At 41.3% G+C, this 13,278-nt stretch overlaps 1 protein-coding gene across 3 annotated transcripts in view; it reads left to right on the forward strand.

Moving 5' to 3' along the window:
- The window catches only part of smc1a (structural maintenance of chromosomes 1A), a 14,290-nt gene extending 1,384 nt beyond the window's left edge, over nucleotides 1–12,906 (forward strand). For all 3 annotated transcript variants that reach the window (XM_072697083.1, XM_072697085.1, XM_072697086.1), the window contains 25 exons: nucleotides 695–883; nucleotides 1,029–1,141; nucleotides 1,237–1,440; nucleotides 1,601–1,839; nucleotides 1,967–2,225; nucleotides 2,383–2,523; nucleotides 2,609–2,691; nucleotides 2,786–2,885; nucleotides 3,707–3,814; nucleotides 3,916–4,101; nucleotides 4,229–4,408; nucleotides 5,294–5,440; nucleotides 5,565–5,702; nucleotides 5,805–5,921; nucleotides 6,002–6,108; nucleotides 7,182–7,323; nucleotides 7,966–8,111; nucleotides 8,342–8,495; nucleotides 8,607–8,714; nucleotides 9,189–9,345; nucleotides 9,675–9,829; nucleotides 9,969–10,120; nucleotides 10,883–10,952; nucleotides 11,071–11,181; nucleotides 11,845–12,906. In XM_072697083.1, coding sequence (XP_072553184.1) covers nucleotides 695–883; nucleotides 1,029–1,141; nucleotides 1,237–1,440; nucleotides 1,601–1,839; nucleotides 1,967–2,225; nucleotides 2,383–2,523; nucleotides 2,609–2,691; nucleotides 2,786–2,885; nucleotides 3,707–3,814; nucleotides 3,916–4,101; nucleotides 4,229–4,408; nucleotides 5,294–5,440; nucleotides 5,565–5,702; nucleotides 5,805–5,921; nucleotides 6,002–6,108; nucleotides 7,182–7,323; nucleotides 7,966–8,111; nucleotides 8,342–8,495; nucleotides 8,607–8,714; nucleotides 9,189–9,345; nucleotides 9,675–9,829; nucleotides 9,969–10,120; nucleotides 10,883–10,952; nucleotides 11,071–11,181; nucleotides 11,845–11,925 — 3,587 coding nt within the window. In that variant the 3' untranslated portion in view covers nucleotides 11,926–12,906. The remainder of the gene's footprint in view (nucleotides 1–694; nucleotides 884–1,028; nucleotides 1,142–1,236; nucleotides 1,441–1,600; nucleotides 1,840–1,966; nucleotides 2,226–2,382; nucleotides 2,524–2,608; nucleotides 2,692–2,785; nucleotides 2,886–3,706; nucleotides 3,815–3,915; nucleotides 4,102–4,228; nucleotides 4,409–5,293; nucleotides 5,441–5,564; nucleotides 5,703–5,804; nucleotides 5,922–6,001; nucleotides 6,109–7,181; nucleotides 7,324–7,965; nucleotides 8,112–8,341; nucleotides 8,496–8,606; nucleotides 8,715–9,188; nucleotides 9,346–9,674; nucleotides 9,830–9,968; nucleotides 10,121–10,882; nucleotides 10,953–11,070; nucleotides 11,182–11,844) is intronic.
- The last annotated feature ends 372 nt before the right edge of the window (nucleotides 12,907–13,278 follow it).

Raw genomic sequence — 13,278 nt, forward strand, 5'->3', positions numbered from 1 at the left:
GCTACAATCACAGACTTATGCAAACTAATGCTAATGGAATAGGGTGATACTCGTGGCTGGTGCACAAGTGAAACTAGGTGCCTCACTTGTTCTCGGCTGATGCCCTTTCCTTATGCAAGTGGATCATATATCTAATCTGAGAAATATCTCCTGAAAAGTGAATAACTTAAAAGGTAAAGGTGCACTGTACAGGTGTTTGTCACTGTACAGTGTGCACTGCACAGCGAAATGTGTCATCCGCATTTAATCCATCTGTGGTAGTGAACACACACACACTAGTGATCTAGGGGCAGTGAGTACACACACACCCAGAGCGGTGGGCAGCCAACTCCAGCGCCCGGGGAGCAGAGAGGGTAATGGGCCTTGCTCAAGGGCCCAACAGGGCTCAACAGTGGCAGCTTGCCGAGCCCAGGAATCAAACCCACAACCCTGTTATCGATAGCCCGGCGCTCTAACCGTTGAGCCACCACTGCCCAAACTTACTGACCATTTGGACTGGAAATTTAAATGAAGTGTAATGTATGGCTTTTGCACAGAAGTGTAACTGAGTTTGCACACACAGATAACCTTGAGTGATAGTAAACGTAGGTCTTTATCATGTGGAAATACTCAGTATTGTACATACTATTATTACCCATTGTTGCATATTTGATCATGTCTCATTTTTGTCATCTCATTCATTTTATAACTTCAGGAAAGTCCAACTTGATGGATGCCATCAGCTTTGTTCTAGCAGAAAAGACCAGTAACCTGCGTGTGAAGACCCTTAAAGACCTGATCCATGGTGCACCGGTGGGGAAACCAGCAGCTAACCGTGCGTTTGTGAGCATGGTGTACTGCGAGGACAGCGCTGATGAACGCACATTCACTCGAGTCATAATAGGTACGTAATTCTGCATTGATCAGCTGGTTTCTCAAACAAGTCTCATCTTGAGCTGAATTTCAAAGGATGTGGTTTTATCCCAAACTGAGGCCTTATCTGGTTCTGAGACAGTGGCAGGTTCTGCATGCGTCTGTGTATGTTTTAGGCTCCTCTTCAGAATACCGGATTGACAACAAGGTGGTGGGACTGTCTGATTACAGTGAGGAACTGGAGAAACTGGGTATTCTCATTAAGGCCAGGAACTTTCTCGTGTTTCAGGTACAGAAAGTCATTTTGTATTTTGAATGATGTTAGTCAGATTGAAGCTGTTCTTCCTTAATGAGGTGTTTGAATACATTGCTTTGGTCTCTCAGGGTGCTGTCGAGTCAATAGCCATGAAGAACCCGAAAGAGAGGACAGCTCTGTTTGAGGAGATCTCCCGCTCTGGGGAACTGGCTCAGGAGTACGATCGCAGGAAGAAAGAGATGGTGAAAGCTGAGGAGGACACACAGTTCAACTATCATCGCAAGAAGAACATCGCCGCTGAACGCAAAGAGGCCAAGCAGGAGAAGGAGGAGGTGTGCTGATAACAGAACAGCTCTGCTAACAAAATCAGGAGAAGGATTTTTTAACAATTAGAAATTGAGAGAGTTATTACTATATATGCATATTTAAGCCTCTATAATGAGTTGCAATATGTAGGTACGTATGTAGTTACCTCTGTATATGTCTCTTTAGGCTGAGCGCTACCAGAGGCTAAAGGATGAGGTGGTCAGGGCTCATGTACAGTTGCAGCTCTTCAAGCTCTACCACAACGAGGCAGAGATTGAGAAGCTGAATCGAGAGCTATCGCAGCGCAACCGGGAGATTGAGAAAGACAGAAAGAAGATGGACCACATCGAAGAGGAACTGAAGGAGAAGAAGAAAGAACTGGGGAGGATGATGAGGGACCAGCAGAATGTGGAAAAGGAGATAAAGTATGTGGCAAAGAACTTTAATGTCTTCAGTAACCTTGACTTCCTACTGCTAGACAACCCTGTGCTAAGCATAAGCATGCTCTTTTGAATACCCGGTCCGGCTAAAGCCAGTCTCTGCCCATTACAGAGAAAAGGATGCTGAGCTGAACCAGAAACGGCCTCTGTACATCAAAGCCAAAGAGAACACTTCACACAAGATAAAGAAGCTGGAAGCGGCACGGAAGTCTCTGCAGAACGCTCAGAAGATGTATAAGAAGCGCAAGGCAGACATGGAGGAGCTGGACAGAGAGCAGGGCGCTGTGGAGACGGCCAGGCAGGAGTTTGAGGAGCGAATGGAAGAGGAGGCTCAGAGTCAAGGTCAGGACCTGACTCTGGAAGAGAACCAGGTCAGCACTGCTTCTTCTTTCCTCTGAGCTCTGGTGGACAGCCATACATCTAATTATGCATACAATCACTACGACTTTCTAAAGGGACGTAGTCTTTTATTTTAGGCCATGTAATTATTGTTTTCCTATGTACAGTATAACTGCCCTTGGTCCACAGGTGAAGCAGTACCACAGGCTGAAGGAGGAGGCCAGTAAGCGGGCCGCCACGCTGGCGCAGGAACTAGAGAAGTTCAACCGTGATCAGAAGGCTGACCAAGACAGACTGGACCTAGAGGAGAGGAAGAAAGTGGAGACAGAGGTGAAGATATGCATGAATGCAAAGACACAACCATTACCTGTCAAATACTGGGTCTGTGTTCAGGATTTACCGTTCTGTCCTGCAGGCCAAAATAAAGCAGAAAATAAGAGAGATCGAGGAGAACCAGAAACGCATTGAGAAGCTGGAAGATTATATTTCCACCAGCAGGTTTAACCAGAACTTGTTATCGTTGTGTTTCTCTTTGCCTCATGTCACTTTCCTCTTGAAATGAAAATGCAGAATGTGGAGTCTGTATTCATAGGCAGTCTCTAGATGAACAGAAGAGAATGGAGGAGGAGCTGACTGAGGAAGTGGAGCTCGCTAAGAGGAGGATTGATGAGATAAATATGGAGTTAAACCAGGTAAGAACAGCTCTGTGGGCATAGTTCTACATGGTTAAAGCCAGATTGGCACCATTAGACTCTCAAACAGGTCTGTTATTATGAGTTTTAAGTCTTTTAATTTTTGCAATATTTTTGTGAATGTGGAGGAACTATCATGAACACAAGTGACCATGAAAACGTTGCTTTAAAAGGTGGTCTTGGAATGCACTAAATATAGAGGTAAATGAGTAGATCAGTAAGTTTACTCAATATTATGTAGATATGTTACTTACTAGTTCATATTTCAGTTATACATCGTCACTGTCAAATAAAAATTTAGTATTTCCAAAAAGGGACCTTTACAGGAGAAAGGAAAAAATTATAATTTTCAGTGGAAGTCAGTAAATCCGTTTTTATCATTATTTCAGACCGATTTCTTTTGGTCCATTTATCAAGAAATGTGGACACAATGTAAAAAACTACTGTATGTCCAAAAGGTTGTAGACACCCCTTTTAAAGAATTTTGGAAGAAACAATTAATTGACAAAGTGTCCCAATACATTTGTCCAAATAGTGTTTATATGCCATTTCTCAGTTTATTGGTGTATTTTATGTGTAATTACACAAAATGCAATGGGACTTTACTTAATAAACCATTTCCATGGCATTTGCCAATAGATTTCCTAGAAATTTAAATGATTATTTGAATATCGTCTAGATCAAAGTAACAGAAAAAATTTGATAATTACACAAAAGCCCACAGACTCTTACACACTCCTATGTGTAAACAGTAAAGTCAATCATGCAACCATGCATCTGGTCTGAAACTGAATATTCGTCTGTACTGTTCCTGGCTGCAGGTGATGGAGCAGCTGGGGGATGCTAGAATTGACCGGCAGGAGAACAGTCGTCAGCAGCGCAAAGCTGAGATCATGGAGAGCATTAAGAGGCTCTACCCTGGCTCTGTGGTGAGTGAAAGGTTTTTATATTCAGATTGAGATTAAATTCTGTTTTTTAATTCTGTCTACACCACGTGTTTTAAAACCTTGTATCATCTTTATAAAATCAGTATGGCAGGTTGATTGACCTGTGCCAGCCCACACAGAAGAAGTATCAGATCGCTGTGACAAAGGTGCTGGGAAAGAACATGGACGCCATCATTGTGGATTCAGAGAAGACAGGCAGAGATTGCATCCAGTACATCAAAGAGCAGAGAGGAGAACCAGAGACCTTCTTGCCCCTGGACTACCTGGAGGTCTAACCTGGATTTCTTCAGGATGGGGAAAGCAACAGAGAATTAGCCAGAGAGTAACGGAATTAGTTATTTCAGTTGTGTTTTGAAGTTGTGTTTAGTTTTTGCTGCTGTTGTATTCCTCTTCAAGGTAAAACCCACAGACGAGAAACTGAGGGAGCTGCGAGGGGCCAAGCTGGTGATTGACGTGATCCGCTACGAGCCGCCCCACATTAAGAAAGCACTGCAGTACGCCTGTGGAAACGCTCTTGTGTGTGAGAATGTGGAGGATGCGCGGAGGATTGCTTTTGGAGGACCTTACCGACATAAGGTAAATAATCACCAAAGCTAATATACTGTCAAATAACTGGAAAGTCACGGACAGAATGTTAACACCCCGCTCCTTCACCAATGGACCATGGCGGTAACACACTGCAAAGGTGATAAAGCCTACAGATGTAACTTAGACTAGAAAAACAAACACAAACCAAAACTTTGTTAAAACTGCAACAAAGATGTTGCAGTATCATTTATAGAATTAAATGACTATACTCTGTATGACCAAATGTTTGTGGACACCCCTTTTAATGAATGCATTCAGCAACTTTAAGTTGCACCCATTTCTGACACAGCTTGTCTAATCTCTGCAGAGAAGTACAGCCAATACAGTAGTGCTCTCCTGAGTAGATAATAATGAACCTATTGGTGCCATGCCTAATGCCAGGCGTGGGCTAGAGGAGTATAAAGCCCCCCACCCAACATTGAGCTCTGGAGCAGTGGAACTGTGTTCTCTGGAATGATGGATGGTGCTTCATCCAATACTTTTGGTATGAGTTGGGGAGTTGGGCATGAGGTGGCGACCATCCAACATCCTGTCCTTACCAAGGTACTGTGACAGTTACTCCAACAAAAGCAGGATAATAAACGGATTAATGAGCAGGGGTCTCAATATTTTTGTCCATATATTTTAGTGTATGTTACCATTGTAGCTTAGTTTGTATATGTGGACCATATAAGCTGGGAAGTGAATGCTTTGGAAATGCAGTGTTTGCAAACTGCAGCAAACCCTCTATTTCAAAACAGCAGGGGCATGTTTAGTTTTTTTTTATTCATGATATAGACCTAATCAGGCTGCCTACTGAGGCCATTGAATTGCCAATAGTTAGTTAACAGACCTAGAATCTGTCTTACATTTGGTTGCATTTTTCCTCCATAGACTGTGGCCTTGGATGGCACTCTTTTTCAAAAGTCTGGGGTGATCTCTGGAGGAGCGAGTGATCTGAAAGCAAAGGCCCGGCGCTGGGATGAGAAAGCTGTGGACAAACTCAAAGACAAGAAAGAGAAGCTAACAGAGGAGCTGAAGGTAACAGCAAGAATTCTTAAGCTGGATCTGATATAATGGCAGTTATGCTATTCACTGAAAGTGAACTGGAGGACAAATGAGCTTTACGCTGGTGTTTTGACTCTTTGTGATTGCCTCTACTCAGGAGCAGATGAAGGCAAAACGAAAGGAAGCAGAACTGAGGCAGGTGCAATCTCAGGCCCACGGGCTGCAGATGAGACTAAAGTACTCTCAGAGTGACCTGGAACAGACCAAGACTCGCCACCTGTCTCTCAACATGCAGGTACAATAACGAAACTGTACAGTAGTCTAGGTCTTTTTTAATAAATGTAGTTTCTGTGAAGACCTGGATTGTGAAGACTCACAGCTAACTGACTGCTTTCAGGAGAAATCAAAGTTGGAGAGTGAACTGGCCAATTTTGGCCCTCGTATCAATGACATCAGGAGAATCATCCAGTCACGTGAGAGAGACATCACACAGCTGAGAGACCGCATGAACCTGGTAAGAGCTAAGACAGGACTGAGTCATAGATGTGTTGTCAGTGGTAAACTGTGCAAGATCACTAATGGTGATATTTTCAGGTGGAAGATGAGGTGTTTGTGGAATTCTGCGAAGAGATCGGAGTGAGAAACATTCGGGAGTTTGAAGAGGAGAAAGTGAAAAGACAGAATGAGATAGCCAAGAAGAGGTGAGTCTGCTCATCCTGACCTTTGAGCTATGCTGCTTTGCATTTGCTGTGCATCTCTTTGGAGGAGATTGTTAAAGAAGCGTAAATGACAGAAAGGACTCACATAATGAGCGGGAACTTGGTTTTGAATAATTAAATGCTGAATTTGTGACAGGACTGAATGTCCACATAGCTGCAGTGCATTTTAAAACATCTAAAATATCTGCTACAACATCTAAAACATAGAAAACAGATCTAGAAAACAGCTAAAACATCTGAAACATCTCTAGACACAGCTTTAGGAAACATTTTCAGTATGTAAACATTTAAAACCACCTAAAATATCTTTATTTATAGGAAACCGCTCTAGAAATAACCTATAATGTAAAAAATAACTATAAAAATGTCCACAACATCTAAAACATCTTCATATATAGAGGTCAGAGAACATCTTTATTGTAGAAAACAAGTCTAGAAAACATTGTCTGTTCCAGAAACTGCTCTAGAAAACACCTTCAAAGAAGAAACAGCTCAATATCTTTATTATATGAAATGCATAAAACATTTAAAAACATCGTCATAGACATACAACTGCTCTAGAAATATCTGAAATGTAGAAAACAACTATAAAAACATCTTCATATATAGGAAGCAGCTTTAGAATACATCTTTAAACAAAAAAAAATATCTACAACATCTAAAATATCTTTGTATATAGGAAACAGCTTTAGAGAACAAGAAAAAAGAAGAAAATAGTTCAGTATCTTCATTATATAAATCGCACAAAACATTTTCATATACATGAAACTGCTCTAAAAACATTTAAAAGACCTGTTTAGCCATTCAGGTGGACTATTAGAGGAACCAGCTAAAAAAAAGAGGATCAGGAGAAAGTGTCAGTGTGGGACACTGACTGAAGGGGGTGTGAGCAAAAGCATTGTTGTATTTAGATTTAGAAGATCTGGGGTGCCCTTGAATGCTGAGCCTCCAGGCCTGGTAACAGACACACGCTTGATTTTGGCAGAAGGGATATTTCATAAAATTAATATATAAATGCATGTCTTGGATTTCCTTTCTTGTCTCTTATATTATAGACTTGAATTTGAGACCCAAAAGACCCGTTTAGCCATCCAGCTGGACTATGAGCGGAACCAACTGAAGGAGGACCAGGAGAAAGTGATGATGTGGGAACAGACAGTGAAGAAGGATGAGAGCGAGATTGAGAGACTTAAGAAGGTAAGGCCAGAAGAAGAAGAGAAAGAGAAAGTTACTGCAGTTTCTTAGTGAGAAAAATCAGAGAAAGAGCCCAAATGTGGGAATGAGAACACAGACCATCTGACCACGGTCTCTGTACTTTCATGTCTTCTTTCAGTACTGTTATTTGTCCCTTTATAGTCTATAATTATAAGTGGTTGTTTCTGCCTCTTTTTCTTTTACTCTTCTATTGTGTATCGTGTAATTTTACAGTAAATGTGAATTTATTTAAACCCCTTCTAATACTTTAATGGAATTCAGCTACTTTACAAAGAAATGAGTCACAGCAGCACACAAACCTAAGGTCATTATGCCCAAAGCCAAATTTGGTCTCAGCTGTGTTCCATCACTCCAGTGAAGTTTAAAGCCTTCATCTAAGTGATGGAGCTCCATCCAATCTCTTTGGAATGAGTTGGAGTGATGTTTGTGATCCAGAACTAATTATTCTCACTACTGCTCTTGTGGCTGTTAATGAGTTAAAGAAGAGAAAGCTATTGTAGACAGCTAATGTATTGACATTAAGTAAGATCAGGTTATACCCTGTTGTTCAGCTGCTTAGCTTAATTGAAAAACTACTCACCTGAAAAGGTTTCTTACTCATGCAATCTGTCTTCTGTACTTCAGGAGGAGCACAGACACATGAAGATTATCGATGAGACCATGGCTCAACTGCAGGACCTTAAAAACCAGCACCTCACTAAAAAAGGAGAGGTCAATGACAAGAACCGAGAAATGGAAGAGATCCGCAAGAAGCTAGGGGCTGCTAACAAGTGAGACCTTGTTATTATTGTTTGATGAGTTTGAATTAGGTGTGTTTGAGCAGGATACAACATCTGCAGAAGGAACTAGTCTACAGTGGTCAATGGTTTTCATATGTCACTGTTAGGGATTAAGGGATAAGGCTTAAATATAACTTAATATAACAATAATTCAATTATAGGACATATTTAAAAATGTATTCTTGTGCATGGCCATTCTGACAGTACAATCTGATTCTCAGAGAGCTGACCCATCTCCAGAAGGAGGTGACCGCAATTGAGACAAAGCTGGAGCAGAAACGCAGTGACAGACACAACCTACTGCAGGCCTGCAAGATGCAGGACATCAAACTGCCCCTCAAATCTGGAACCATGGACGACATCAGCCAGGGCGAGGTATGATCCCAAATTACAGATGCCCGTTAAGAAGTAGTGCAAGGAGACAAATTCCACATAAGATATAAAATACAAAATATTAAATTATTAATATGTTGATTCTGCATCCAGGGAAGTTCCCAAGTTGATGAGTCCAGCAGCCAGAAGACCTCAAGCTCTGTGCATGCCAAAGAGGCTCTCATAGAAATTGACTACAGCAACTTAAACGAGGACCTCAAGGTATGTCAAACTTTACCTCTGTGGTCTCTATCCCTGCTCCAGGAAAGAGATTTTCCTGCAGATTTTGGATCCAACGCTAATTATTCACACCTGATCCAAGAAATTACTGCCTTCACGAGGCCTGGATAGGCTGAATGGAGTGTATTCGATTTAAGTTGGAGTTGAAACCAGCAAAAAGGTAGCTCTCCAGGAATAGGGCTGAAGAACACTAATTTTTACCCACTGAAGAATTTGACTATGAACCACAAGTAGACCAAATTCTCCTGAGAGTCGTCTGAACATTAGCTTTAGTGGATAAGAGAAAAATAATCTGATCTTTCTGTACAATATACTGAATATGGTCAGTGCTATTTATCTGCTTAAATATGTGAGGGCCCGTGAATCTTGAATATTTCTTCTGTCGTAACTTAGTAGTTTTGGGCCCCACAGTATGCAAAATGGAACAAAACACCTCTTTCTCATTTGTGATCATAGGACGCTCTCTCTGAGGAGGAGATTAAGGGTGAGATGAGCACTTTACAGCAGAGGCTGAATGAGCAGCAGAGCATTCTGCAGCGCATCAGTGCTCCCAACATGAAGGCCATGGAGAAACTGGAGAGCGTCAGGGACAAGTTTCAGGAGACCAGTGACGGTAAGCCAATATACATGTAATTAATAATAAATCATTTAATTGCTGTTGAACCTTTCTATGAGAGTTCAATCCCTGTCCTGAAGATCTACCACCCTGGAGATCCTGGATGGTCTTTGCTTTGCAGCCTGTGCAAGAAGGAAGGAATTGTCGCTGTTGTCCTTCTTAGAGATGAAGCTGACAAATTGGAAAGACAATGGGGTTTCAGAGCCTTCTCCACAACTATGCGGTGCTCATTGTTTGAGACAGCAGATAAACTATGAAGATGTTTTATTCTAGATATGCTGAAGCACTCAGGTCAGATCAGACACTTCTTTTTTAATCTTCTGCAGAGTTTGAAGCAGCACGAAAAAGGGCCAAGAAAGCTAAGCAGGCGTTTGAGCAGATCAAGAAGGAGAGGTTTGATCGTTTCAACACCTGCTTTGAGTCGGTCGCCACCAATATTGATGAGATCTACAAAGCCCTCTCTCGGAACAGCAGTGCACAGGTCTGAAATAAACACCATTCCTTTTTACAAGCAGTGGAGACGTGTTCTAATTTTGAAATGCTTTCTGGGCTTTCTTTAGTACCATTCAGTAGCAATTCCCTCTTGTTAACTAGACTTGAAAAGTTATGTTCTTCCCAAGGCATTCCTTGGCCCAGAGAACCCTGAGGAACCATACTTAGATGGAATCAATTACAATTGTGTGGCTCCTGGAAAGAGATTCCGGCCCATGGACAATCTGTCTGGAGGGGAGAAGACAGTGGCAGCTTTGGCTCTTCTCTTTGCTATTCACAGGTAAGACAAAAAAGTAGACTCCTTATGGCTGACAATCCTGTAGATTTGCAGCAGCATCTCTTTGCAATGTAATTTTATTAAAGTCATATCTGTTTTTTGCATTAGGCAAGTTTTCCTATATATGTTTATGTGGGCAGCAAGTTTTTGATACAAAAACATTTTGTTACAAAAAACCCTTACATTAATACCCTAATATTATGTGACATCTGGCTGGGGAGTGGCTGATGCACACTGGTTAGGAAGCCTAAGCCTGTTCACTCTGTGCACAAGACCGAGCTCATATCTCTGAATAGGGAGAGACTCAAAAGGTCAAATTACATATTTTAAATTACTGCTATAATCTAAATAAACCTTGTTAATAGTTTGTAGCGTTTGGCTCAGTAATGCACAAAAAAGGGGTCCACTAGCTCCACATATCTGCTCTGCTTACGACGTAGCCAGCAAGCTAATTGGCTCTTTTTCTTGGAAGTCTAGTCAGGGTCCTCATTTTCCAACTGACCAGAGAGTTCCTGTCCTGGCTCCTCCCCTAATTTGGTGCAGGTGTCCTTTGTTGGTGAAGAAGAACCCTGAATATGTCCTTGGGCTCTAATGGCAGCCCCAGCCTCCACTGCCACAATTAGAATAAACACACATAGTTTTAGACCCTTTCTCAGTTCTGTATGTGGCAAATAAACATTATTCCAATTCTCATCTGATTTCATTAGTTTTTCATTGTTTCTGATTGTTATGCTTGCTCCTTTTACATTACTATTTCCTTCTTAGCTACAAGCCTGCCCCTTTCTTCGTCCTTGATGAGATTGATGCTGCACTTGACAACACCAACATTGGCAAGGTTTGTGTATATGGCCTGCACTTATATCACATCTGTTATTCTGTATTCGAAATACAGTGAAATAGCTTGCTGCTGAATTTAAGACTTTCATTAATGTTATGCTGGGCGATGTATACAGGTGGCCAATTACATAAAAGACCAGTCAGTCCAGAACTTCCAGGCAATTGTCATTTCCCTGAAAGAGGAGTTCTACACCAAGGCTGACTCACTAATAGGAGTCTACCCTGAGGTCTGTGTTTCTTCAAAAGCTTGTAATATGATACTAATGGAAAATGTACTGTGGACGAGGTTCAAAAAACACACTGCCAGATTTACCATAATACATCTGCTCATTTTACTCTGTACTAACTGTAGCACTACTGCTCATTTCTCTCATTTGTATGTGCTGTTAGTGAGTAATAACACAACACAGCCTTGTAAAACATAACACATAAACATGGTAAATGAGGGTAAATTTCCTGGTAATAAGCCGATATGGGTCTGATCATCTTTTGTATAATGTCACACATTCAGAGTATGCAGGTACACCCATCAGCCAGAGCTGGCCCAAGGCATACTCGAATAACACGGCCGCTTAGGGCCCCACACGCAATGATATTACACAGCCTATGGAATGATGAAGCATCTGGTGATGAGGTGGTGGTATGGGGGGCCCCCAAATGAAAATCTGCTTAGGGTCACATAAAGGCTTGGGCCGGCCCTGCACTCAGCTGATGAATACATTTAGTGAATGGTGAATGGAAACAGTGAATGGTCACGTTAATGGTTTTACATGTGATACTACTTTAATATTTATTTCTGTTTATAAACCTGGCCCTGTATCTACAGATATACCCCTGCCAGTTCATTACATTCAATACAAACAAATGTGTTCTACCTGATCTGTCCACAGCAAGGAGACTGCGTTATCAGCAAAGTGCTGACCTTTGACCTCTCCCAGTATCCTGATGCCAATCCAAATCCGAACGACTAAATCAGCTGGATTTTAAAGAACATTCATGTCAACAGAAACTAACACTACAAACAGGAACGCATACGTAAATGTTCTGGCTCAGTTCAGTAGACAACTGTTCAGTGTTGTGTGCATGATGTTACATGTACTATGTGAATTCTACACTACATGTCCAAAGGTATCCAGTCACTCAAGGTACACCCATTGCTAATACAGGCGACCAATAGAACAGGACACTGTGGAGCAGATGGTCATGAGCCCTAGATCATTATCGCCACTGCCGAACATTGGCTAACTCTCTGAAGTGAAGGAGATCCAATACCTTTGGGATAAGTTGGAGTGACACCATCGTCCAATATCACCATCTGACCTTAATAATGCTAAATGCAATAAAATCCTTAGAGCAATGTTCTAACATGTAGTGTAAAACCTTCCCAGGACAGTAGAGGCTGGGAAGGGCAAGGACATATCTCTATATTAATACCCTTAAATGAGCAGGTGACCACAAACTTGTGGACATACAGTGTATCTTTGACGGTTATTAGTTGCTTTATAAATTGTGCTAAAATGAATCTGCAGTTCTTCTATCATAGCTTATTCAGTGTTTTAATGTATTCTCTGATGGAATCAAAGTCAGATTTGCAATGTCATGTTAAAGCAACCCTTATTTAGAGATCCACTGAAACAAAGCTCATACTGCTCATCTGCCGTGATCATGTATCGTGTGTGCTTTATCCAAGTGTTCTCTGCAGTGTTAATTTGCACACAGTGGATGCACTTTCTATGTTGTACTGGTTTGTTAATACTGTGCCTTCTGTTGTTATCTCATGAGCATGACTTACTAAAAGACAGAGCACTGTTATTGTTACTGTCACTGACAAAATCATCAGCTCTTATGTAGCACTTGAATGCAAACAGACTGATCAGTCTAATGTAACATAGAAGACTCAGCTGTGTTCTTAATAAAATGCAGTGGTTTCAACCCCTGAATAACACACTTAACACCTGAACTTTCACTGTGTTCATTGCTTTACTTGATAAGTCTGTGACTTCAAAATGGAGCCTCTATAGAGGAGCCCCCGGACAGTAGTGGACAGTTCTGACAGTTTACACACTCACATGTATGTACATCTGGTTCAATTTGTACAACTCCCAGAAAACTATAAATCATAACTGATTGTGTGAATTCAGACTTTTTTCTATTCTGAATGTTTATTACTGACATTCATGACTGAGCATGTTTATTAAGCCCCTGTGAAATATATCACTATATTAAAATAACTGAAGCAAGAAAAATACCTTAGGAAGAAAATGCCTTAGAAAGAGACTAGCAGATAAATCCTAAAGACTGATACTGCAATACAGTGATGCGGA

Source organism: Salminus brasiliensis, chromosome 14, assembly GCF_030463535.1.
Source record: "Salminus brasiliensis chromosome 14, fSalBra1.hap2, whole genome shotgun sequence".
In the NCBI taxonomy this organism is placed as follows: domain Eukaryota; kingdom Metazoa; phylum Chordata; class Actinopteri; order Characiformes; family Bryconidae; genus Salminus; species Salminus brasiliensis.